The sequence below is a fragment of the Cornus florida genome, unplaced genomic scaffold (assembly GCF_030987335.1).
Source record: "Cornus florida cultivar Cherokee Brave unplaced genomic scaffold, ASM3098733v1 CherokeeBrave_3.0.0_Hap2_Chr10, whole genome shotgun sequence".
In the NCBI taxonomy this organism is placed as follows: Eukaryota; Viridiplantae; Streptophyta; class Magnoliopsida; order Cornales; family Cornaceae; genus Cornus; species Cornus florida.
In genome coordinates, this window is record NW_026775580.1 from 55,997,809 (window position 1) to 56,021,750 (window position 23,942).

Genomic DNA, 23,942 nt, shown 5'->3' on the forward strand with positions numbered 1-23,942 from the left:
AACTGAACATAAAACTCTCAATCAGAAACCCTAAATGCAACTAATTTTTTTAAAAAATAATAAATTGATAATAATAATAATAATAAAACCCTTATAAAAAACCATATATGCAACTAATTTCATGAAATAACAACAAATTTATAATATATAAAAAAAAACCCATCAGAAAACCCTCAATCACAACACAAACCCCCCAAAATCTAAATAGTTGATTACACCAACCAACCAACTTTAGCGTTCATGAAATAAGAAATTTATAAATAAAATAAAAAACCATCAATCACAACACAAAACCCCCAAAATCCGAACGGTTGATTAGACCAACCAACCAACTTTAGCATTCATGAAATAAGAATTTTTTTTTTAAAAAAAAAAAAAAAAAAAAAACCCCATCAGAAAACCCTCAATATCTAAAGTTACAGAACAAAGAAGCACTAAGTCATCATATATGCAGCTGAGGAAAGATTAGATCACTTACAGAGAACGTGAAGAACAGAAAAATGAAAAACACAACACAAACCACCAAGAATCCGAACAGTTGATCACACCAAGCAACCAATTTTAGCGTTCCAAAAATTTGAAAAAGAGAGGAAGAGGAAAATATGCACGATTTGTACTAGGACTTTGAATGATGGTTCATGTTTACAGAAATAAAAGTTACATTTTTGCAGTAGATAAAAAGTTAGAGAGATCGTGATAGAGAAATGAAAGGAAAAAGTGTAAAGCCTTTGGTTTTCTTTCGGACTTAGAGAAATTGAAAAGTTAGTGAGATAGACAAAGGTGAAATAAAGGGGGCAGGTGGGGGTCGTAGTTGGCACCAAATGGCGCCATTTTGTGTGGCTGCTATTAACTGAGGGGCATGTTAGACATTTTGTCATGTATGATATTTTAGGAAAAAAGTGATTTAAATATTCAGGAGCAATATCGTCTTTTCGAAACCAATAAGGCCTTGTTTGGATTACAAAACTGATAGGAGGTCTCACTGTCCAAAAAAAGGCTAACTTATATATGCCTGTCAATACGGCAAACCTCGGGAGTGTCTTGTAATTAACCCTTTTTTTTTTTATACAAAAATTAGATTTGAAAAAAGAAAAAGAAATTATGTTGCTTTTTAATTGCCAATTTTAGTCCACCTACCTTGAAGTAGCATAATTCAATTAAGAAAAATAAAGAAATTGGACTAGGACACATGAAAAATTATTAATTATTTTAATTAAAATAATTAACTGTTAAAATGGCTTCAAAAGATCAAGTGCACTAAAAGAATTCTAGAGTTGCTTAATTTTTTCATCTTTTATTCCAACGCCATAGAGGATTTTCTCTCTCCGTTTATTTTATTAATTATACATAGCTTAAATATGATTTTATTGGCTTTCCTTTTTTTGTTTTTTTGGGAAATTTTTCTTTGCTGCTTCACATACTTTGCTTAACGGATAGAGAGAAAATAAATAAATAAACTATTTGAAGAATACTCTACTAGGGGTAATTTTGTACTAAATTTTTTTCTCAAACAATCACTTAAACGAACATCAGTTAAAAACACACCTTTGGGATAGTTGAGGGGAGTTAGAAGTAGAATAAAATAGAAAAAGTAAAGTTGTTTTTAACCTTGAAAATTTTTGATCATAATATGAATTATTTTAATTGGTAACTTATAGAATTTATTTTAAGTGGTAACTTATATGATTTATTTTAATTGGTAACTTATTTTATTCTGAAATACTGACTTTACACTTTTAATAATAGTGTGTGTGTATATATATATATATATTAATTATACATGTTTGAAAATATACCACTAAAAAAACTTTCTAATTAGAGAATATTACAAATAAATCACACATTTATTATTCCAAAAATTTAGCATATTTATTACATATATCATTAATGTAATAAATAATAATGAAAATATTTACATATGAATTTAAATAAATAAAAAAATATAAAATATAAATGTCATGAGTCTCATGACCTCATATAATTTTATTTAAACTTAATACACAGAGGCTCTCAAGACACTCCGCTGCCGCTTTAAAATTTTTTAGACTTTAATGCTCTTGTGCTCTCGCTTTCGCTCCAACTCTGTGTAAATCTAACCACTAACATCCTTGTCATAAAAATAAAGATAAAAATTCATGCCAAACACTAGGGGAGGACAGGAAGGTGACTCAAATACAGAGGGTACTCGCTCAGGAATTGAATGCTCTACTAAATATACCATTTAATAATGTCAACATAACTATATTATTAGTATTCAACCACTTATTTAATTTGCATCTCTCCCGCGCACACAAATATACTTTTTAGTCCCACTAATTTCTTAACTTTTTATTCTAATGGATTTCTCTCTCACATGACCTTTCATATTCAAAAGACCGTCCTTGTACTAATTAAAACATTTCTATCGTAATCAGGGACGGACCCAGCAGGGGACTAGGGGGGGCAGATGCCCCCCCTGAATTTTTAATATTTTCATTTTATACCCTAATGTTTTTAAAATTTATGAAAATGCCCCCCTAAAATTACAATTCGCCCCCACTGGATTCTTTTTTTTTTTTAGCATTTTATACTTCAAATTTTGATAATTTATGAAGATGCCCCACTATAATTATAATTTGCCCCACTGATTTTTTTTTTTTCATTTTATACTTAAATTTTTTTAAAATTTATGAAAAAAACCCTACTAAAATTACAAAAATAAACCCATCATATAATTTTGTACTCACAAATTAAAAATTCGCCCCCCCTCACCAAATTTTCTGGGTCCGTCACTGATCGTAACTACCATTACAAAATTTATTGTGCACTCATCTGGCCTCAAATAAATAATTATTTGTTCTTAAAAAATATTTTTGAGATAATATTAGTGTCTCTAATTCTTAAATATTAGAGAATCAAGATTGAGAAAAAAAAGAAAGTAGAAGGTGCACTATCTTTTTAATTATTTTACTATCAGCAGTGTTAATAATAATATTGGCAAGTTAATTTTGAACGCATTTCTTGTGAAAGAGGACACACCCGATAATTTATTTATTTTTTCCGCGGGTGACAACATCCAATAATTGGTAAGAAACTTTCACATCGACACACCAAACCTTAGTATGCTTAATGGAAAATTCATTTTTTTTTCCTTCAATGGACTGATTTAATTTTTCCTTTTATTATTATTTTTCCAATAAAGTGTGGTAGGTGTAGACAATTGGGAGCTACTATGGTAATGCACTTGGACATTTTTCAGTGGCCTAATTAGTAAAACGTCAACTTTCTGAACAAGTATGTTTGTGTTCGAGTTTCCTTCCTTAACTAATTTGCCAATTGGATTAAAATAAAATGATGGCACTTTCTCGTGCATGCGAAACAATTTGTGGTGGCAGGAAATTAATTAACATGGGTTTGGGATTCCTATCGAGAGAGAGAGAGAGAGAGAGAAAAAAAAAAAAAACATTTTCCTTCTCACTTAATAGATTTTTGACTTGGGAGCGGATTCGCCTCTACTTACATAAATTTAGTCGGATATAAATAACTCTTAATCATAATTATTTAATGGTAGCAAAGAGTGCGTGGAGGATGAATGGAACACACCAAGAGCAACTGATTAAAAATATATATAACTATTGCATATAATTAGTTAGTAAATGAGATTATAGATACATGTCTGATTATTTTAAAATAATCTTATATTAAAAGAATTAACAAAAAATAATATTAAATAAAATAAAATGATAATGTATTAAGCAAAATTACTCAATTATATAAGTAAATATACATACACTCTTGAGTGCGTTTCGGCTCCCCCAGACTTGTGAGAGAAAAATATTGGGTTATACAAAATAAATGTAAGTAGGGGTGGGGATAGAGAAATAAGTAAGTGTCACACCCGCACATATCCAAAATGAAAATCAGTTTGGTAGCTTACGGCTTTGGTCTTTGTTGTCAGAACTCTACATAGCATGTGAAGAGTTAAATCTTTCACATTTGTGAAGAGAAGTGTGGGAAGTGGAGACATGTGGAGTGTGGAAAATGGTGGAGAAATCTAGAACATTAAAAGCTTGTAAGAATTTTGAAAATTAAAAAATATTCTTATTTTTATTTTTATTTTTATTTATTTTTTTATTTTTTTTATACATTATAGACATTTGGGATAGAGTTTTAGAGAATAGATATTAACCATTCATGATAAAACATTCTAGTCCTTCCTTAGCAGGAAAGATGTCTATAAATGGGTGAGAGTTTATTTGTAAGCTGCATAAAACAAATGCTGAAGGAAAGGAAGTGAAAATGTGGGCGGTCGTATTTATACTTAAATGGTAGCAAAAACCATTACTTCTATTACAATTTTTAATTTTTTTACAGATTTCATACTTAAATCTCTAATCATTGTGTTTTGGGTGGGCAACTACAAAATACTTTTCGTTAATTTATATTAATAAATAAAATAGGTAATATGTAGTATAATTTTATAAAATCTCTTCTAAAAACTCTTTTTTATATTAATAAAATAGATAATATATCTTAAAAAGCCAACTACTATATAAAAATAAATAAAAAATAGAATAAATAAAATAGGTAATATGTAGTATAGTTTTATAAAATCTCTTCTAAAAACTCTTTTTTATATTAATAAAATAGATAATATATTGTAAAAAGCCAAGTACTATATAAAAATAAATAAAAAATAGAAATATTAGGAAGGTGTATTTTATGTTGGCATGTTTCATTACTACCATTCATTAATAAAGCAAATAAATAAATAAATAAATATATATATATATATATATATATATATATATAATTAATTACGTTGCCACGTAATTACTATCAATCCATTTCAAGCCCGGGGAGTTCAAAGCTGCATTTTTTCCAAAAAAAAAAAAAAAAATTGAAATGCTAAAACAAGGACAATTATTTACTGGTGAGTTGGTGGTCCAATTTTATATGTACACATAAAATACAAAATGATTCAAATGAGTGGAGTACGTGTAATTACGTCTCTTGTTATAAGAATTTTTGAAATGACTCTAGACAGAGAAATCATATATAAAGTGTTACTTGCGAGTTGGTGAATCAATGGGAATCAACGCCATCCCCAAAACTCCTTTTTAACATTATAAAATTTGACACGAAATTGAAATTCAACCCCAAAACTCCCTTAATTTAACGAGAAATTATTTATTGTAATCGTTACAAAGATAGTATGGTAAAACGAATGGCTAAAAATGCTCCACCAAAGTAGAATGGACTTATAATAAATCAAAAAGTTGTCATATGTGTTTTGGTAAAATATTTGTAATCATACGTTGCACCACGTTATTCTTATAATGATTGTAACGAATAATTTGTCTAATTTGACAGTCTAAAAACACTTCACGTTGCTCTTACTCATTACGAGACAATTCCTTGTGTATTTCTCAATAATGTTCATGTTATTTTACTATGAACAGTTTTAATAATAATATTCACAAGTTAATTTTGAATCACATTTTATTTATTTATTTATTTCTTTCTTTTTCGTGTAAGATTTGATGACCACAACAAATATATATATATATATATATATAAATTTTTGGGCATGTGATAAAGTACAATAATTGGTTCCAATTTAAAAATTTATCATCTTTTTAGACTGACACACCAAACCTTACCCATAAATATTAATGGAAATATCAATGGAGTGATTTAATGTATTTCATTATTTTTCCCATTAAAAGTGTGGGTATGGTTGGTGTGGACATTGGGCATTGGGAATTGGGAATGCTATGTGGATGATTATGCACTTTCTCATGCATGCGTGACCAGTTTGTCCACCAGGTCGCGGGAAACATTGACTCATAGCTATTGAAGGTACCATGCATAGCTCCAGCCTCCAGTTTATTTCCAGTTCATGAAAAAAAAAAAAAAAAAAAAAAAAAAAAAAAAAAAAAAAAAAAAACACTTTGTTTTTCTCACATTTTTGCAGTACAATAACAATAAGTCTACAAAAGTAATTATTTACTAAGAAAAATAAACAAAAAAAAGTCTACTAAAGTACTCTCTCCACTGCCGTGAACATATTCGATCTTATCTTTATATTGACTTTTCATTCTGCAAGAATAATCCTATTGTGTGTGTGTCTGTCTATATAACAATCTATATATCTCTATCTCTATCTATCTATATATATATATTTGTGTGCCCTCAAAATTTTATTTGATCATACCATACATAATGGAGGATGGTGAACAATGGAACATGCGAATGATCCTTTATTTAGAAGTGATTGCAACTAAGTTTATTACCTTTTGTTTTGTTAGAGTAAAAAAAAAATACAGAGAAAAACACAAACAGAAAAATAAAATTACTTATGAGATTATTAACCACTCGTATAAAATTATACAGGATTGTTTATGCTATGGTGGTCATAAAAAGTTGAGTAATGCACCGATTTGTTGCACCGAATGTTTCTGATTGGTTATTTATACATAATACATATAAGTAGAGGGTTACACTTCTTTATTTATGCTATTTGTTGTAATGAATGGTCAAACCTATTTATTTTAATCGGTCTATTTATGCATAAATAAAGAGTGGGGCCTCCACTTATATATACTATGCATAAATAATCAATCAGAAACATTTGTGCAGCAATTTGGTGCAAGTATCATTACTCTAAAAAGTTTTACCGTTAATTTGGACAAACCTCAAAAAGGTTAGAATAATTCATCCAAATTTTAATTTAAAAAAAGGTTGCGGGAGTCAAAATGAAATTGAGATTTTACGTACTTGTGTACATTGAAGTGTCTCTACATTAATGTATGTATTTGTATTTATATATCTAGTTATAACAATTGATTTATGTACTTAGGTGTCTATATATATATATATATATATATCTTGAAAAATAATGGAGAACTTGAATTCGAACTCCCAGTCATGATTCATAACTATACATTTTGTAGTTGCGATTCAAATAGTAGATAAAATATGTGGTATAAAGATATTTATTCATTAGTTCAGTAATACCTTCTCTATCCTACAACGTAATAGGTTCACAATTTAAATTATTATAAGAATAAAGTGAGAGTGAATTATTTGCCAAGATAACGTACATGTATATATAATATACGTGTTTATGCCGTGTTCATAAAAAATTTAACGTATAATATGGACAAATCTCAAAGAAAGTCTGAGTAATTCACCCAAATTTTAATTATTGAAAAAAAAAAGTTGCATGAGTCAGAATAAAAGTGAGATTTAGCTTATGTACATTGAGCTATCTCTATGTATTCTTATTTATATATCTACTTATGTATTCTTATTTATATATCTAGTTATAACGATTGATTTATGTATGTGTGTGTGTTATATATATCTTGAAAAATAATGGAGAATTTGAATTCGAACTACAAAGACACTTCAATCTGATTGATTTATATAATTTGATTGATTTGATTTATGTAGTTGCGATTCAACCGAACATGTGATAAAAAGACATCCACAATTTGCCGATATAATATACATACATCTATATATATAGACACTACAATTTTCCAGTGGGGGCCAAAGCAGTGACTGGCTAATGATCCGGACAAAAAAAAATAGTCCTCTCACCAAAGAATATGAAACTTAGAAACTGAAGGGAGAGCACTCACATTAATGTAGTTTGAAAAGGGGTTGAGTCCTGTACAAGATGCATAATGCAGTTTTGGGATCTCTCAGAGAGTCAGGGTACTCTTGTTCCAATTGCCAAAAACCCTCAAATTAAAACCAATTTAGTTGTGGAATAATTTCTATTTATTGCAATATTGTAAATCACATATTCAATCGGTCTTTTGCATTTGATCAAGGAATCATTAGATTCTGTAGTTAACGTATACTGTATGTAATGTCTCACTATCATACTCGTCTTTCTTGCTAAATGATGAATAATTATATTCTTACCGATTTTTCAAATCGATGTATGCAGTGGACATATGACATTTTGTCGATAGGATGCAATGATTATACGTAAGTGTGGGTTCCATCTACTGCATTGATAAAAACTTTGAATTGGAAAATAAGTCTAAATAGTAGTGCTGATCACACCTTGTATACGTCAAATTATACAATATTTCGGGTATATTTTGACACTTGATAGTGACACTACTCCCAATCAAAACTTAGCTCTTGTATTGTAGAATTTCTCCTTGGTTCCAAATATAATAAACATCCATAAAATGTCACAAAACATAAAAAAATTATTCAATCATTCTTTTGTATTTGATCGAGAATTATTAAATCATGTAGATAACGTGTACTCTATGTAAAGTTTCACTATCACTATTACTATCAGACTCATCTTTCCCATTAAATGATGAATAATTATATATTCTTACCGATTTTTCAAATTGATATGTTTAGCGGATATATGCCATTTTTGTTTTGTCACCGAGTGGGGTTCCATCTACTGCATCGATAAAAATCTTTTAAATTATGCATTCCGAATAAAAAAAATTAATAAGTCTAAATAGCAGTGCTGGTAAATGATCCAACATGGGTTGCTCCTTTGTTGGCATTCAAACGAGACAAAAGAATTAATCAAGGAAGACCGACCAGCCGGAATGGAATAGGTGGTCCATGGATCTGGTGTCAGCCAGACCAGGGTGCAATCCTGGGTCCAAGAAATCTCTGTGAAAATCCTCAACAAAATTAATTAATCAGGAGACGTAGCACAAATATGATGGCAATTGTTGGACTCAGGTATCTTATCTATGTGGAGATATCTTATATTTTTTGAAAGGAAAAAAAAAAAATTATCAGTCCAATTAATTAAATATGTAACAAACAAATTCATTTAAGTATATATTTTATATATATTATAAGAACTGCATTGTTATGTTATTATCATTATATCGTCTTATATGCGATTTATTCATTAATACATAATTTTTTTTTAAATCTAATATGTAATTTGTATGATCAATTTATATTAATTTTATCCGAATAAATTATAATTATACTACGATCAGAGTTTTAGAATTCTCTCTCAGCTTTACTTCATTGTATATACGTGTTCAAACTTTGAATGTGATTGTGGGCCATTGACCCACGTTTTTAGGTCTCTTATTGACTCAATGTGGAAACCACCAGTATTCTAAATTAAAAGACACATGAATTCCATTCTAGAGGGTACTCTCTGCTCACAATGTAGTATCCCTAAAAACGATGAATAAGTATCTCTTATAACGTCAGCTTCAATGATTCAGGGACATAAGAGCTTTATATATAGAAAGTCTTATATTCGATCTCTCTAGGACAGCAAATTCATTATTAATTAAAAATTTACGTTGCAGTGAAATTATACAATTAACTGTGTCTAGCTATTTTATTGAGCATCATGATTGCATGACTTTTTTGTGATGCACGTAAATCACTTTTGACTTAGAACTCCTTGAAAAGTTATTCTTTTTGAAATAAAAAAAGAAGTGTTATTAAAAGTTATTAATCAATTTGTATACGAACTCATCCAATCGTTAAATTATCTATCACGTGATAACTACATTCAAATGTTGAAAGACTTGGAGCATTCTAAATTTTTTCAATCATAACACAATATTTCTTGGTATTATCAAGAAAATGAGATGTTGTGATTGTCCCGGTATATATATTTTTTGAACTATTTAATTAATAATTTATTGAGGGCAACAATAATGTTGCATGCAGTTAAATCATGCAGTTAAATCATCACCTGCAAAGCTCCCACAATAGTCTCTCTTTGGTCAGAAATCACCACCGTCCTCCACGCAGTCTATTGTCAGGTAGTAGTACTATATCTCATAAACTCCTATATATATATATATATATGTGCCACATTACGAACTGATCTCCTAACAAAAACAGTTCTCTCTCTATCTTTGTCTCTCTCTCTCTCTCTCTCTCACACACACACACATTAGTTTCAAAAGATCATCTCTCTAAAAAAAAAAATTGTAGGTAGTGTGATAGACTTAGATTAGTGTATGAAAATGTTATCTAAAAGAGCTACATGTGATGATTCACATGGCCAAGACTCGTCTTACTTCCTCGGGTGGCAGGAGTACCAGAAGAACCCTTACCATGATGTTCAAAACCCAACTGGGATTATTCAGATGGGTCTCGCCGAGAATCAGGTACGTGATCAACAAATTAAATTCATTGTCATTTATATATTTATATGTATATGTATGTGTGTGTGTGTGTATATATATATATATATGCTCATGGTGGTGCATTGTAAGAAATTTCGTTAAAAGATGATATATTTACAGCTTCTAATTTTTATTTATTTTTTACTATTTTGTTGTTTAGATAGGTAAATATTCATAATCTCAAAGTTAAACACACCTACCTAGACCTACTAGATTTCAAACCCCTCACCTTTAACAGAAGAAAAAGAGGTTATACTAGCTCGACTAATGACTCCGTGGTTCTCCGGCTACTACTTTCTAAAATCGGTGAATATATATATATATATATATATATATATATATATATAATATTACATGAAATTATTACATATAAATGGTGCTATTGATCCATATTTACTATTTGATGAAGTCGAAGTCTCATAATTTTCAAAAAATGAAGACATGAAAAAAATACTGCTTACCCTCATTGAAATACCACTTTTATTTATATAGGTACTACTTTTTGTATATCAGGTACCACTATGCTCATAATAAAAGTAGTATTTGATGTACAAAAAGTGGTACCTAAGTAAATAAAAGTGGTACCTCTATACTCAGAATAAAAGTGATACTTAATGTACAAAAAGTGGTATCTAAGTGCCTAATTAAAAGTGATACCTCAGTAAGGTTAAACAGTATTTTTTTATGTCCACGTCAACATTTTGGTTAATTTCATTTTTTTGAAATTATGAGAATTTGACTCCATTAAATAATAAATATGGGTCATTGGCACCATTTATATGTAATAATTCCATATTACATGAGACAAAAATAATAGGCAGTAAAATTCAGCAATAATATTATGTGAATATATTATTCCAAAATGGTATAATGGTTACTCGTGTTGGCATTAATGTTGTAATTTATGAGAAATTATTGGGTATTCCGAGAATGTAGTACACTCCAATCTCGGCTAATAGTGAGTGATTACAATTTTTTATAAAAATAATTTAGTGTTTGAACTTAATATGTATGTGAATGGAGTATGATGTCATTAAATTCTAATTAATGTCACATTAATCTTTATTTATATAAAATTAGTAAAATTTGCCTAACTTTATTATTACTTAATCTTTTACCGTAAAGGAAATGAAAATAATGAGTAATCGGTGTCAATAATTTTTATTTATTTAGCATTTATTTTTGTTTTTTGCGCGCAGCTCTCCTTCGACATTATTGAATCATGGCTTGCGAGCAACCCGGACGTGGCCGGGTTCAAAAGAAACGGAAGATCCATATTCAGAGAGTTGGCGCTCTTCCAAGACTATCATGGCCTACCAGAATTCAAGAATGTAAATTTCTACCACTTCTACATTATATATATATATATATATATATATATATATATATATATATATATATTTGTCATATCTAAACTTGATTCAAAATTCATTTATAGGCACTGGTAGAGTTCCTGGCAGAAATTAGAGGAAACAGAGTAAGATTTAATCCGAACATGCTCGTTCTCACCGCCGGTTCAACTTCAGCCAATGAAACTCTCATGTTTTGCCTTGCTGAACCAGGCGAAGCGTTCCTTCTTCCCACTCCTTACTATCCAGGGTACCATTTAAATCATATATATTATCCTGCTTTTATTATATATATATATATATATATACACTCCCTCCATCTTAATATAGTTGTCCATTTTGTAAGTTGTGACTGATAATATATTGAGCCGGAAGAGTATACAGTAGTAACAAGATTAATTATTGGTAACTCCCACGTGCGTGTCACAACGGACAGAAGCAGTGTCGGGGGTAATAGGGAGATTTTTGAAATCTGAAGTGTTGCGAGTGTTTTGCATTGTAGGAGTGACTCGCCACAATGCATCCCTTATAACACTTCGGCTAGATTCGACACTCATAAGTCTAAAAAGTGATATATATATATATATATATATTGTGTTTTCTATTGATAAATACTTTTGGCAGGTTTGATAGAGATCTTAAATGGAGAACAGGGGTTGAAATTGTTCCAATACATTGCTCGAGTTCAAGTGACTTCAGAATCACTGAGCCAGCACTAGAAGAAGCTTATCAACAAGCTCGAAAACTTCGTTTAAAAATTAAAGGTGTATTGATCACAAACCCTTCAAACCCTCTAGGAAGAACAATGAGTCCAGATGAGCTTAACCTTCTCATCAGTTTCGCCATTGCTAAAAATATTCATTTAGTGAGTGATGAGATATATTCGGGGTCCGTTTTTGATTCTCCAAATTATATAAGCATCACAGAAGCTGCAACAGCCAGAAACCTCAAAGACTCCGATGTTTGGAAGCGAATTCACGTTGTTTATAGTCTGTCGAAGGATCTAGGCCTTCCCGGATTCCGGGTAGGCATGATCTACTCCAACAATGAAACAGTAGTTGCAGCTGTGACCAAAATGTCAAGCTTTGGACTTGTCTCTTCTCAAACTCAGTACCTGCTCTCAAATATTCTAGCTGACAAGAAATTCACGAAGAGTTACATAAAAGAGAATCAAAGGAGGCTTAAAAAGAGACAACAAAAGCTCCTTTGTGGCCTTGAGCAAACAGGTATTGTTACCGTTTTCATTTACTCTAAAAGTTTAAAATGTTAGCTAGACGTATTGTATATGTGACTAAATTTTAATTTTGCATAGAAGATGATTCAGTATCTTCTCTGGTGTGTTTTTGGTCCGTGTATGTTCTGTGTTTAAATCGACAATGCAATAACTTTACATTAACAACACAACAACTTTAAATCGCTATTGCAACAATTTTAAATCAACAATGCAACTACTATATAAATGTGTTGCAAACACTACGTGACATGTTGCATCTTTGATATAAATGTGTTACATAAGTATTACATAGTTATTATACGAGGATTGCATCTCGTGTTGTAGCCTGCTGCATTGTAATGGTAAGTGTTGCATGGCTTACTAGTGCACATGTGACCCATAATGAGATAAGGGCAAAGAGAACAAAGGTATTATATATATAGAGAGTGGGGAGTAAAGATGCAGAATTCGAGAGTCACACATCTATCTAAATTTATGTAAATAAGGAATGACTTACATCATCATAACATTCTCATATTTAATGTCGTCGTGATGGCATATAAAACAGTTGGATAGATCCAACTGGACTACATATCATTATTCATATAATATGTATATATATATATATATACATATTATTATAATTATCATTATTATTATTATTATTATTATGTTATTTAACCACCATGCCACTGTTCTAAAATTTTGAATTGGCTATTAATTAGACATATAGAGCCGAGTGAGTTGATTATTTGTATTCTCTAGGTATTGGGTGTTTGAAGAGCAATGCAGGACTGTTCTGCTGGGTAGACATGAGGCACCTACTAAACACTAATACCTTTGAAGCAGAAATGGAACTATGGAAGACGCTCATTTTTGAAGTTGGGTTGAACATCTCTCCAGGGTCTTCCTGTCACTGCGTGGAACCGGGCTGGTTTCGTATTTGCTTCGCAAACATGTCCGACCAAACCCTAAACCTTTCACTGCAGCGGATCAAGGCTTTTGTGGACTCTGTTGACGGTGGTGGACACAGTCAGAACCACCAACCATCTATCTGCAGTAAACAAAGAAGAGGAAGGTCACTCACCGAGTGGGTTCTCCAATTATCACTTTATGATCATGAGCCAGATCGTTAATTAGACAGCCTGAACATGTCACTGGATTTTAAACGAGAAGATCGATATTAGACGAGTCAGACATACCACATTATTGGTTTGTCCAGCTAAAGAAAATGCACCATATCAGTTGTTTGAGAGCCAGCTTTTATACATAGGCGGAACCAATTTTATTGAATGTTGCATTTTCACTCTTATATGAAAATAGTTTTTTTGAAATATTTTTATGCTACTTTTTAAAAATAGTTTTGTCATAGACACTAAATATATTCGGATGAGTCCGGAATATATGTCGAACACTTTTATTTAGACATTCACCTAAAAAATATATATTTAATGATTCAATTTTATTATATTATTACTTCAAAATATAAATATTAAATATTAAACATTATGTAACATAAGAAAATTATTTCACTCTATAAAATTAAATAAAAATGTTAGATAATATGAATTTTTAACAATGTTCATGCATCATTCCTTTGGAAATTTGGTATATTTGATGTTTAGATACATACTCAAACAAGGCATGTATCCGAGTCCAGATTACATAGAATAAAATACTGTTTTTAATTATCAAAAATAAAATGGGAGAAATTCGTAAAATATTATGGTATGGAATTTTCAAATTATTATTCAAATTGAAAATCAAACTTGGTCAAGTTAATACAAAGCATCACAAAGCAGGACAATATGGGCAGGTAGGCAAGTCAACTGGGCTGGACCATTCCATTCCACACGGGGCCTAAATTAGCTTACAGTTATTAATATAATTCAGCCCAGATTAATGGGCTTTGCTCCTTCCATCGAGCCCAATCCTATGTGGTCAACAAGTAGCCAAAAAATTCAGAAAGTGAACTGGCAAGGTCATCATGAATTCATAATGTGCCAGCTGCCCATCGTAATTTATTTATTAATTCATTTTTTATTTTTAACTCCAGTACTAATAATTAAAGCAGCCTAAATATTAATGAATGACAAAAAAAAAAAAAAAAAACAATTTAAATCTTGTTAAAAATTATTCAATGGGATATATGAAGATTTTTCTTTTTCTTTTGTTCCTGACAAATTAGAAAGAATGAGATTGGAACATGAGTACTGGACGTGCTACTAAGGCCCCGTTTGGAATTGCGTTTCCAACCTCCAAAAGTACCTTGAATTAAAAAAAGATTTTAGTGGAGTTTGTTGAAGGAAAAAAGTGCGTTTTGATGAAGCTGAGGATTAGAGCTTCTGAAATTGCGTTCTGCGTAGGGATTAGTATATAAATTTTGTTGGACAATCTACACCCTCTATAATTTTCTTAATTACAAGTTAATCTAGGTAAAAACGTTTAACTATTTTGTGAGCTTCATCAAAAGTTATTGAAATTATATAATATTAAATATATATATTAATATATGTATGAAACATGTAAGGGCGGATCCATGAATTATTAATGGGGTAGGCTAATATTTCTTTGGGTGGTCTAAAACTAGTAGGGTTTTTTTTTGTTTTTTTTTTGTTTTTTTTGCTGGGCTAAAATTGCCTATATATATATATATATATATATATATATATATATATATATTTATATATATTTGGGTGGGCTTGATCCGCCCTTGAAACATAGCTACTTGTTCATGAGTTTAGTGTTTGTTTATAAGTTGGATACTTGTTATTTTGTATGAACGTAACTAAATAATTACCTTACTGACACACTAATGCATATAGGATATAAACATTAAGGCCCTGTTTGGTTGGTGTTAAGTTTTTGTTGCAGGCCTGCTACAATAGTCCAATTCCAACCCAAAACATGTTTGGCTGGACCGCCTGTTATATTTTAAACCGTTGCAAAACATTTGCAAAAAGTGGCCTATAATTTGAAACACCATTTAGGTATTTTTGCATGTTTCGGCACTATTTGACCCACAATATACATTGTAGCGGAGGCAACAAATGCCTTCATTTAACTGTAGCGGAGGCAACAACTGAAGCACATATAAAAGGCAATGTTAGCATTTTCTAGGGTTCACGTTGCTCTCCTCCTCTTTGGCGATTGTTGGTGACTGTGATTGTTGGCTAAAAACGAACACTGATCAAAGCTCCCACCACTGTTTTTTGTCAAAACTTTCAACAATCTTCATTCGTTTGCTGTTATCTTCGATAACCTCGACAGGTTTGACGAGTTCCTTTGAATATATGCAAATTGTGGATGTGTTTGAGTTTTTTTTTTTTTTTTTGGCGGTTGGAAATCCACAGATGGAGTTCGAATTTGGAGTTTCATTGGAAGTTCGAATTTTTTGAAAATCCTAGTATTTTCGATTAGTTTTACCCTCCGATTTTTTTGAATTTTGGTATGATTTTGGGCTTTCTTTAAACTGAAACCAGATTTGTTGAAACCCACACCCCCCCCCCCCCCCCTCCCCCCCCTTTTTTTTTTTTTTTTGTTTGTACAATTTTACCTTTTGTATACATGATTATGACTGATTTTTTCGAATTTTGTGTTCAAAATTGAGGATTATTTAGCCTTTGTTTAAACTGAAATGATAATTGTTTGAAACCCTAATTTTAATTTTGTATACTGTATTTGTGTGTATGACATGTTAGTTCCAATCTTGTGTTCAAAATCGATGGAATTGAGGAATATTTGTTAATTTTGTATACTATGTTATAGGGTGTAATTTTTTTACAGATTTAATTTTGTATAGTTTTAGCTTCTGTATACATGTTACTTTTGTATAGTTTTAGCTTCTGTATACATATTCTAAGGCGTAATTTTTTGATAGATTTAGTTTTGTATAATTTTTTGACAGATTTAATTTTGTATAGTTTTACCATGATTCGGCACTATTTGGCCCTTATTTTTTCGGTTTATTTTTCAAAATCCATCATTGCATATATGTTGAATCAGTCCTATTTGGTCTAATTATCAATTCTGTTTGGTCTAAATTATATGTGTTGCTCTTCAACTTGCAAAAACTTTTGATACTACCGTGATACTTTACACATTAGTAATGGGTAATGAATATTTTTTTTTACGCACACACATGAGTAGTCATATCTTTGAGATTGTTAAAAATGTACCCACACACATAGTGTCATACATTACTGAAGAATATATTCGTAATAAAAGTTATACTAAAATCTAATTTCAAATTAAAATGATTAATTTAATGGATGTAAATGATGAGAATATGGTGCCAATAGATATAGAGGACCTTACAGACATTACCGACAATGGAAAAGTAGTATGGGATGACTCTCATATTGAAAATTTCATTATCCTTATGGAGGAAGAAGTGAGGGTTGGTAATCGTATTTCTGGAACTTTTAGCACTATTAGTTGGAGGAATTTAGTGGAAGGCATGAGGGTTCAAACAAGGAAGAACTTTACAAAGAACCAACTTAGGAATAAATTTAACCAGTTGAGGGTAAACTACAAAGACTTTACAAAACTGTTAGCAGAAATAGGTGTTGGATATAGTGTTGAGACATGCATGGTTATACCTGAACCTGAAAAATGGGATAGGTTGATAAAGGTTAGTAATGAAAGTTAATTTATCTGTCATATTCAAATGTAGATTTTACTTCATATTAATATTAGGATAATAATTTGTAAGTGAATAAGGGTGCAAAAAAGTTTCAAATGAAGAGATGTAAGCATTTTGACAAGATGACCTACATCTATCGAGACACGTATGCTACAGGTGTGCATATGCATCTTTCCACTAGACCACCCACTATCAACCAAGTCCCCCCACACCATGCAGCCATATATAGTGGCCTTGAAAATAATGATTTGGCAGAGGTAGACGGTCATGAGATCAGTCACTCGCCTCAACGTCATGGTAAGAAACAAAAGAAAGATAGTTTTGCCACCACAATGAGCAATGTCTTGGCAACCATGACTAAGAATGCTAACATGAAAGCTGAACGAATTGAAAAGGACATAAAAGAAGCTTCATCATCTAATATTCTACTATCCCGTAACAAATGTGAGGTTGAAGTAACTTCGCTAACAAAAAAAGATAAGGCAAAAAATGAATCTGACTTATGATGTAGGATTTTAAATCAATTAGAGGACATTGATATTATGCAATATGGTAAGGTTATCAAGATGTTATATAGTGATGAAATGTGGAGGGATTTCTTTCTGAATAACCTTCCTAATGAGAGGAAGGTTGGTTGGATCATGAATCTTTGATTTCCTATTACTTTATTGTGTTATCTGGTTTTCTTATGACTTTGGATAACTATACTATTAACTATACTTTGTTTGGTGTATTGCTTTTATTTTTGCTTTTCTTATCATTTTGGATGATTGTACTATTAAGTATTCTATTTTTTATTTGCCTTGGGATGACTGTAATGACAATATCACTTTGAATATCACTAATTTGTGGTTTGACAGTATTAATAGTAATTTATGTTTTTTTTTTATATATATTTTATTATACAGATGGATATTAGGACAATCATAGAGTTGTATGATGATGATGATGATGGTAACGAGAATGAATCTGTCGTTATAATGGCGTGTATGTTGGAATACTATAGGAAATATTTCCAAAAGCAGCGTTGTAGGGATTCAATTTTAAAAGGGGAAGCATATATATTGAAAATCGGCATGCAAGTAGATGTTATGAAAACTTTAGAATGTCCACCCCTATTTTTGTTAAGTTGTGTGGTGAGCTTAGGTCTTTAGGGTTGAAAGATTCTAAACATGTAAGTGTGTTTGAACAAGTTGGCATCTTCTTGCTTACTTTAGCTCATAATGAAAAGAATCGTGTGGTAGCAGAAATATTCCAACACTCCACCCAAACAATTTCCAAACACTTCCATTCGGTCTTATAAAAAGTGTGTGAGTTAGGAAAAAGGACTATTGCTCCCCTAGATTTAACCGCGATTCCTGACCATATCAAAAAGTCAAAAAAGTTCTACCCTTTTTTTAAGGATTGTGTAGGGGCAATCGATAGAACTCATATCCATGCAAACGTACTTACGGATCGACAAATACCATTTCGTGGTAGGAAGAGTAATACGACACAAAATGTGATGGCTGTTTGTTCATTTGATATGATGTTCACATACGTTCTAGCAGGGTGGGAGGGGTCTGTTAATGATTTAAAGATAGTAAACGAATGTGTTAATGATGAGAGTATGCAATTCCCACACCCTCCAGAAGGTAAATGCTATAGTACCTAAAGCTTTTTAATTTATTTTAAACATATTGGACAATTGTTTATACTTTGTAAAATAACAAGAAAGTATTATTTGGTAGACTCCGGGTATGCCAATCAATCAAAATTCTTGGCTCCCTATTGGGATCAATGCTACCACTTACAAGAGTACCGTAGGGCTTCTAGGGCACCCCAAGGTAGAGAGGAAATATACATTATAGGCACTCGTCTTTACGAAATGTCATTAAATGTTATTTTGGGATGCTTAAGATGAGATTCCCCATCTTGAAGCAAATGCCTCCATATAAATTTGGAACTCCAGTTGCTATTGTGATAGCTTGTTGTACATTTCACAACTTCATAAGAATGGAGGCGTGGATGGATAAAATATTTGATGATCAAACCCCTAAATCATTAGAAACTAAGGAAGATGAGAACGATGATGTTCAGGTTAATGTGACGTAGTCGTAGTTGTGAGAAATGGATCAATTACGTGATCGTATTGCTAATAACATATAGAATACACTTCAACACCATTGATCTGCAATTTAGGTGTTTCAAAAAATTGATAACTGTAATAAGTAGACGTAGAACTTTATTCCAGTATGTTCTAGGATCTGGATAACTGCAATAACTCGTGGCAAGGATAGATTAAATATTTTAGCACTTGTATATGCAGTAATGTATGAGATTCAGAGAGAGGGTCCACCTTGTGCATGTGGAAAGGGTCCAATGCAACTTTAGACGGCTGGAACTACCAAGAATTATGGACGTTCATTTTATAGATATCCAGCTTGGGATGTATAGAAATGAAGTGTTTTTTTTTTTTCATACATGTTACTGTCAAAGGGACATTATAATTATATTAGTGTTTGATAATTTAGTCACATGCTCGTACATTTATATGGTTGGATGACTTGCACCAAGGTGTACAGGTGGGTGTACATGTGGATGAAGGGTTGGAGAATGTAGTTGAAATTATGCAAGTTGAACAAAATAGACAAAAGTACATTATCTTTGGTGCCTGTTATTGTGTTGTTCTTACTATATTCTTCATGTTGTTAGTCATCTTCTTTTTGTTGATTATTGTGGCTGTTGACAAATGATGTTCTAGGATCTAGATAATTGTAATAACTTAGATTATTTTAATGTCTTAACTTTGGGTCTGTAATAATTTATGTTAAAGATAATATTGTGTAATGTATTAAAATCTTTTGTGAGTGTTGCCCTGTGAACATGTGTTTTATGCTTCGTGTTGTGTAATGCAACTGCTATGTTGGGATTGAAATTGAGGTCATCTTCAAATATTCGGATCTGAGCTTGAAAAAAACTGTGCCTTCTTCAGATTTAGATTATTTCAATATTATTTTATGTTTAGTAGATGATTGTTTACTTTACTTTGCTAATATTGTTGTGTTGTTGTGTGTATGTGGTGGGTGTTGTGTATTACCAATAGTATATGGGATGTTGTATCTTGAGTTGGATTTCAAAGTTAGAAAACTAGGCCTGAAAAAAGGTTATTTTTTTAGTGCCTTAATATTTTTATTATCTTTAAAATTTTCTATGTTTAGTGCATAACTGTTACTTTAATTAGGTAATGTTTGCTCTTGTGTACATGTTGGGGTTGTTGTGTATTGCCAATGCTATATTTTGGAATATCACTGAGCTTTCTCTGTCATTGATCATTAAGCTTGAAAAAAAGTAAGTTATTTACTTTTTTAGTTGATTCCTTTACTGAATTTTTCACACACATTTTACTAATGCAAGTGTGCTATTCTATGATGTTGTTATTGTTGTGTACTTCTCACTTACTATATTTTGGGATATCACTGAGCTTTCTTTGTCATTGATCATTAAGTTTGAAAAAAAGTAAGTTATTTACTTTTTTAGTTGATTTCTTTACTTATTTTTTTACACTTTGGGCATTTCACTATTGTAAGTGTGATATTCTATGATGTTATTGCTGTTGTGTACTTCTCACATGCTATATTTTGGGATATCACTGAGCCTTCTCTGTCATTGATCATTAAGCTTGAAAAAAAGTAAGTTATTTACTTTTTTACTTGTTTCCTTTACTGAATTTTTCACACTTTGGGCATTCACTAACGCAAGTGTGCTATACTATGATGTTATTGCTATTGTGTACTTCTCACTTGCTATATTTTGGGATATCACTGAGCCTTCTGTGTCATTAATCATTAAGCTTGAAAAAAAGTTAGTTATTTACTTTTTTAGTTGATTCATTTACTAAATTTTTCACATTTTGGGCATTTCACTAATGCAATTGTGCTATTCTATGATGTTATTGCTATTGTGTATTTCTCACTTGCTATATTTTGGGATACCACCGAGCCTTTTCTGTCATTGATCATTAAGCTTCAAAAAAAAAGTAAGTTATTTACCTTTTTACTTGTTTCCTTTACTGAATTTTTCACACTTTGGGTATTTTACTAATGCAGGTGTGCTATTCTATGATGTTATTATTGTTGTATACTTTTCATTTGTTATATTTTGGGATATCACTCAGCCTTCTCTTTCATTGATACTTAAGCTTGAAAAAAAGTAAGTTATTTAATTTTTTATTTGATTCCTTTACTGAATTTTTTGCACTTAAAGCATTTCACTAATGCAAGTGTGTTATTCTATGATGTTATTGCTGTTGTGTACTTCTCACTTGCTATATATTGGGATATCATTGAGCCTTCTCTGTCATTGATCATTAAGCTTGAAAAAAAGTAAGTTATTTACTTTTTTAGTTGATTCCTTTACTGAATTTTTCACACTTTGGGCATTTCACTAATGCAATTGTGCAATTCTATGATGTTATTACTGTTGTGTACTTCTCACTTGCTATATTTTGGGATATCACCAAGTTTTCTCTGTCATTGATCATTAAACTTGAAAAAAAGTAAGTTATTTACTTTTTTACTTGTTTCCTTTGCTAAATTTTTCACACTTTGGGCATTTCACTAATGCAAGTGTGCTCTTCAATGATGTTATTGTTGTTGTGTATTTTTCACTTGCTATATTTTGGGATATCACTGAGACTTCTCTGTCATGATTATTAAGCTTGAAAAAAAGTAAATTAGTTACTTTTTTAGTTGATTCCTTTACTGAATTTTTCACACTTTGGACATTTCATTAATGCAAGTATGCTATTCTATGATGTTATAGCTGTTGTGTACATCTCACTTGCAATATTTTGGGAAATCATTGAGCCTTCTCTGTCATTGATCATTAAGCTTGAAAAAGCGTAAGTTATTTACTTTTTTAGTTAATTCCTTTACTGAATTTTTCACTAATGTAAGTATGTTATTCTATGATGTTATTGCTATTGTGTACTTCTCACTTGCTATATTTTGGGATATCACTGAGTCTGTATTGGTTATTTTCACACTTTGGGTAATGTTTTTGTGATGTTGTGTGCATGTGGGGGTTACTGTGAATTGTCATTGCTATATGGGATGATGTGTGATACCCCTCGATTTTAAAGCCACGGGTGATCAAGTCCGAGTACAGAATCGAAGGATATCAAACAATTAATATTTAAACAAATATTGAGTACAAAAAGAAATAAAGAATAAAGAATATTTAAGTTGAAAGAAATCTAAATAATAAATCATTGAAATACTAATTAAATAATTCTCTAATATAAAATATCCAAAACCTCCGATACTATTACAACTTGGGAATCCATTTACTGGACCCCTAATAATATCCCACTGAAGATAACTGAACTGAAAGAAGATCCAAAACTAAAACATGAAGAAAAGTCCTACGTAGTCGGAAGAGTGAGTGACTGTCTCTACTCGGCACGAACAAGTTCTAAAACTGGAATTGTCGAACACATGAAAAATAAAAGTGGGTCAGGCCCACGAACAAGTTCTACTCTACTACAGTCCAAACAGAGACCCGATACACGTATACATCCTAGTCAAACTTAACAATAGTTAAGTAGTCCATAAATATATAGATATACACTATAGGATGCGCACAAAGCTATAAGTTTGTCTTAACCTGAATAATAGGCAACATGCAAATCGCACATAAAGTGGGCATGAGTACCTAAACCTACCAGGGCACACAAATGTCTACTTTAACCAGTTATCCATCCTAGGCAATATACGCACCCTAACCATGATCCTGAGACTTAAGCTCATATCATGACTCATAACTATATATATATATATATATATATATATATATATATATATATATATATATATAATCCATTGTAATTCAGAACATAAAATAAATATCCAGTATGTCATCCAACTGATTCAGTTGACCTGATATGAATATATGTAGGATTTTACATTTTAGTTAATCCATTCTGTTATACATGAATAGGTAGGACTTAATATTTTTTAGTTAATTCGTCCCTAATATGCCACCATCACATACTAGTGCATATAATACATAAATGATGCAACAATTATAAAATTAATATCAAATACATCCAGAAATAAGCATAATAGAAATCAGATATATACATGATCATATTATGTAGCCAATATATGATTAAAATCATATAACCTCTATTTAAATTGTTAGAATAGTTTTAAACAATTAAATCATCCACACAATCCAATAATTGATGAAATAAGCAAAATAAAATATCAATTAAATCTAGAACCAAGCATAATAAAATCAGACAATAAACTAAATATATTATACTACTAATGCACGATTAAGATCATACAACATTCATTTAACTTGCTAAATTAACATTAAGCAATTAAATCATCTGCTTATAATATTCAAATTATTTAAATTTCATATTGTTCAAGTTCATGGCATATTATTATAAATTATGCATCCTGAGTAGTTAACATGTCCATCGTAGTCATTTACAATTCTTAAATTGACCTACACAGCCCTGAAATACCCCAAAACCAAATACAGTAGCCAAAACCCACGCACAGGTGAAGTCCCAAGAGTAGAGCCGCCTCTACTCCTGCTAT

At 30.9% G+C, this 23,942-nt stretch overlaps 1 protein-coding gene and 1 long non-coding RNA gene across 2 annotated transcripts in view; both read left to right on the plus strand.

Moving 5' to 3' along the window:
- Positions 1-9,974: 9,974 nt before the first annotated feature.
- LOC132277649 (1-aminocyclopropane-1-carboxylate synthase 3) lies at positions 9,975-13,840 on the plus strand. The gene is made up of 5 exons (XM_059779487.1): positions 9,975-10,124; positions 11,342-11,473; positions 11,581-11,741; positions 12,116-12,717; positions 13,470-13,840. The coding sequence occupies exons 1-5, from the start codon at positions 9,975-9,977 to the stop codon at positions 13,838-13,840; spliced, it is 1,416 nt and encodes a 471-aa protein (XP_059635470.1).
- A 2,374-nt stretch (positions 13,841-16,214) lies between these two features.
- The window catches only part of LOC132279102 (uncharacterized), a 49,918-nt gene continuing 42,190 nt past the window's right edge, over positions 16,215-23,942 (plus strand). The window contains exon 1 of the long non-coding RNA XR_009471219.1: positions 16,215-16,244. This is a non-coding gene — a long non-coding RNA (uncharacterized LOC132279102). The remainder of the gene's footprint in view (positions 16,245-23,942) is intronic.